This window comes from Poecilia reticulata, linkage group LG16 (genome assembly GCF_000633615.1).
Source record: "Poecilia reticulata strain Guanapo linkage group LG16, Guppy_female_1.0+MT, whole genome shotgun sequence".
Classification (NCBI taxonomy): Eukaryota; Metazoa; Chordata; class Actinopteri; order Cyprinodontiformes; family Poeciliidae; genus Poecilia; species Poecilia reticulata.
The window spans coordinates 1,403,032-1,406,704 of record NC_024346.1 but is presented as its reverse complement, the minus strand read 5'-3'; the positions used below and the strand labels follow the sequence as shown (position 1 = coordinate 1,406,704).

Below are 3,673 nucleotides of genomic sequence, written 5' to 3'. Positions count from 1 at the left end.
TGCGTCTCTAACCTGGCAAGTAAATAGTTTTTTAAAAAGTTGAATTTGGAGAGGCTGCGCAGTGGTAGAGCTGTTGCCTTGCAGCAAGAAGGTTCTGGGTTCGATTCCCGGCCCCGGTCTTTCTGCATGCGTGGATTTTCTCCGGTTTCCTCCCACAGTCCAAAAACATGGCTGTCAGGTTAATTGGCCTCTCCAAATTGCCCCTAGGTGTGAGTGTGTGTGTGTGTATGGTTGTGTGTCTCTGTGTTGCCCTGCGACAGACTGGCGACACGTCCAGGGTCCCCAGCTAACGTTCCGGCCTCTCGCCCGGAACGTTAGCTGGGGATGCACCAGCAACCCTCCCGACCCCACTGAGGGACAAGGGTATAAAGAAATTGGATGTATGAATTTGGAGATGAGGACGTTTTTTACTGCTGAATTGTTGTGAGCACCCCGCCGAAGCGACGCAGAGTCTTCAGAGTTTGAACTAATAATATAAATGTTCATCAAATCCGCAGCGTTTAATCCTTCAGCGTTTGTGTCTATGGATGTTCAGGAGACTCCACTTCTTCAGCCTCTGGGTCAGGATGTGTGTTGGTGTTTTCCTAACATTCACTTGTGAATAAAAACGTAGATCTGATGTTGAAGTTAGAAAACTTTATTTTTTTGTAATTGTCCTGCAATAGCAGGGAAACCCTCCTTGCCCCCAAACACCGAAATGGTTCGGCTGCAGAGAAAACTTCAACTTGATCTGGCTGCTCCAGAGCTGCACTAAATGCAGCCCGAGTCGGTTCCACCGACGGATATGAAGAATGCCTGATTAAAGAAACTGTACCGGATTGTTACCGCAACACAGCTCAAAACCCCGTTACCACCTGCTCACTGTTCGCTCTGCTTCACCTTTACGTTTCTGCCAGGCGGGTTAAAGCCGCTGCTGATCTGGGCTGGAGGTGAGCGGCTGTGAAGAGAAGTTACTGCAGAACCTCAACTGTTAAGGGAAGATTCGGTCCCTTGCATGTGGAGCTCACAAAATATCATATAAACATCAGCAAAAAAATACTGTAGCAATAATTAGAACTGCAGCATAAAACCAAACATGCCACAATTAAAGAAATCTAAATGTCCCAAACGCATCGGCGGACTGACATCAGGGTCACCGGAGGATTCCTCTTCAAGCAGGGCCGGCCCAAGTTAATATGGGGCCTGGGCAGAATCATAATTTGGGCCCTGCCCCTCCTACTAAGAACCTCAGCATCACTAACATGTTTAAATGTAAATTTAGTGAAGTCTGTGAGAGGGAGCCCAGGTTAAGTGGCTGAGTTTAAAATCAATAACTGATTATTGGTTATTTTTTGTTGTGATGAATTTGTGAACAAAAGCAGCTCAAACACAAAGATTACACAATATTGTAGCCATGGTACCACAACAATTAAGATTATTCCTAATTAAATCCCAAATGTACTATTTATTTTAAATTTTCTTTGAATGCATCAAGTAAGATTTAATAGCATTATCATGCTCAATAAATGAATGCTGCAGGTTTATATCCATGGTCTGTGTTACAATTCAACCATGTATAAGAGCCCTGAACGTCTGGAAGACATGGAAGAAAAAGAAACAAAGACTTAACACAACTGTGTGAATATTGTCTCAGTGGCATCAGCAGGTATGCAGAGCAAAGGTTTTCCACATCTGTTCTATTAGAGGAGGCTGATATCAATGTAAGGATGAAGCTTTAAGGTCCAAAACGTTCTTTAATAGAGCTGAATGTGATCTAAAACAAAAAGAAAATAAAAATCAACGGAAAACTATTAGTTGACACATTGTAAAGTCATTTCTGATTTCTCCCAAACGCAAAACCAACCACGCCTTTCTGTAATCTGAACTCTTAAAATTACTATATTTAGGTTGCAGATTTACAGCCTCATTTTCAAACGTAAAGAAAACTTACTTCATCTTTACACATTCAGCCTCCAACAATTTTTTTTCTCCATCAACTTGATATCCCATAAACTTCATCTCCCATAAATCTAACTTACTACTAATGTATGTCTTTATGTATCTAACTTGTACACCTGTAGATTGAAAACTGTATTGCTATTTTTTTTTTTTAATAAAGCCTAACTTTTTATTTCCATGAACATCAAAAATATTTAGTTAATCTGTTTCTTTTGCATCCTGCTCCGTCACCTCAGACCTCCAGACTGTACTGAGCCTGGTTCTGCTGGAGGTTTCTTCCTGTTAAAGGGAGCTTTTCCTCTCCACTGTCACCTTGTGCATGAGATGCTGCTGGTCGTCTCTGACTCGATGCAATCCGCCGGGTTACCTTAGGAAACATTTAAAACACTTTGAATAATTAAGTGAGCTTCCTGCACTGAGAACGTGAATCAACTGGAATGTTTGGTATGACTGAACTAAAATTATTTTTTTGTAAAGTGCCTTGAGGCGATATTTGGTGTGAATTGACGCTGTGTAAATAAACTGAATTGAATTAGTGATTAGTTTACTTTTATTAAACTTATTGCACTTTTCCATTTTTAACTTAAATGTATGTATTTTGCATCTAATTTCAGAGTGAGTGTTTCTGGTCATTTTAGCTGGTTTAAATGTCCAAACTGTTTAGCGGCTCATAAACTCAGATTTATGTTTTCTTAAATGTATGTTTCTTATGTTAACTTAAATGTATTTAACATTTAACTATGACACTTCTATGCCCTTTTGGAAAGACTTTGTTACTCTGACGCTGGAAGTTGTTATTCTGTATTTCTGTTTCACATTAAGCCTCAGTTTTCATTTTAATGTTGACATTCTGCATAAAAATGTTTAATTTTTGTGTTGAAATGATATTCATTAGACTTGTTTTGTCTCTCCATTTAGAACAAGATAATATAAAATGACCATCAGATTATTAGAGTAAAGATGTAGTACCTTGTATACAGAAATTAATGACACAGTTAATATTCCTGCATGAATTTTTAAGAGAGCAGTTAGATAGATGAAACCTCGCGAGAGTGACGCTCACAGATGAATTTGTTCTGAAACTCATTATTTGCTTTCTTCCAGCTCTCTGTGGGCTTTTTTTTTGGAATCACCAGAACTTTTGGACCCACAGTGGCGGGCGCCTGCGTCATCCAGAACCTTTAAAACAGAAACATGAACCTCAGAACATAAAATAAAATCACACAGCAGCTCATTGACATCAAACTGATAACTGTCAGCATCACATAATTATTATTTTTTTAATCATAAGAACTACGGTTACATTATGTGGAAAAAGGAACCATGAATTCACCTTAATTTAGATAAAAGCTTTTTAATAACTTTTTCCAAGAAGAAAACTCAACAAAACAGGCATTGTGCAAATTGTCCTGCTATCAATAATACTATCTTTAACAGACTGATAACATATGGAGGCTCTGAAGAGGCTAAATAATGCAAAGAGCCAAAATAAAACCTCTCAACATTGCCAAAAAATTCAAGAATAAAACATTCAAAGGCAAATACAGGTTCAATAAACAATCCAGAGTTACTGAATGAAAACTTCCTGTTAGCATGGCGGCTAGCTGATTACTGCTAGTTCTGATTGGCTGTTTCTGATTGAGCGGAGTAATTATGCACAGCACGGAGGAGATCGATTATTTATTAGAGTTTATCTGTCTCATGTTAGGACAGCGAAAGTTTTAATACGTATGTA

At 38.7% G+C, this 3,673-nt stretch overlaps 1 protein-coding gene across 2 annotated transcripts in view; it reads right to left on the bottom strand.

Annotated features, from left to right (window-relative positions):
- Positions 1 to 1,492: 1,492 nt before the first annotated feature.
- The window catches only part of LOC103477537 (CD209 antigen-like protein E), a 9,842-nt gene continuing 7,661 nt past the window's right edge, over positions 1,493 to 3,673 (bottom strand). For both annotated transcript variants that reach the window (XM_008430696.1, XM_008430697.1), the window contains exons 8-9: positions 3,002 to 3,117; positions 1,493 to 2,305 (exon numbers count right to left, since the gene is read on the bottom strand). In XM_008430696.1, coding sequence (XP_008428918.1) covers positions 2,247 to 2,305; positions 3,002 to 3,117 — 175 coding nt within the window. In that variant the 3' untranslated portion in view covers positions 1,493 to 2,246. The remainder of the gene's footprint in view (positions 2,306 to 3,001; positions 3,118 to 3,673) is intronic.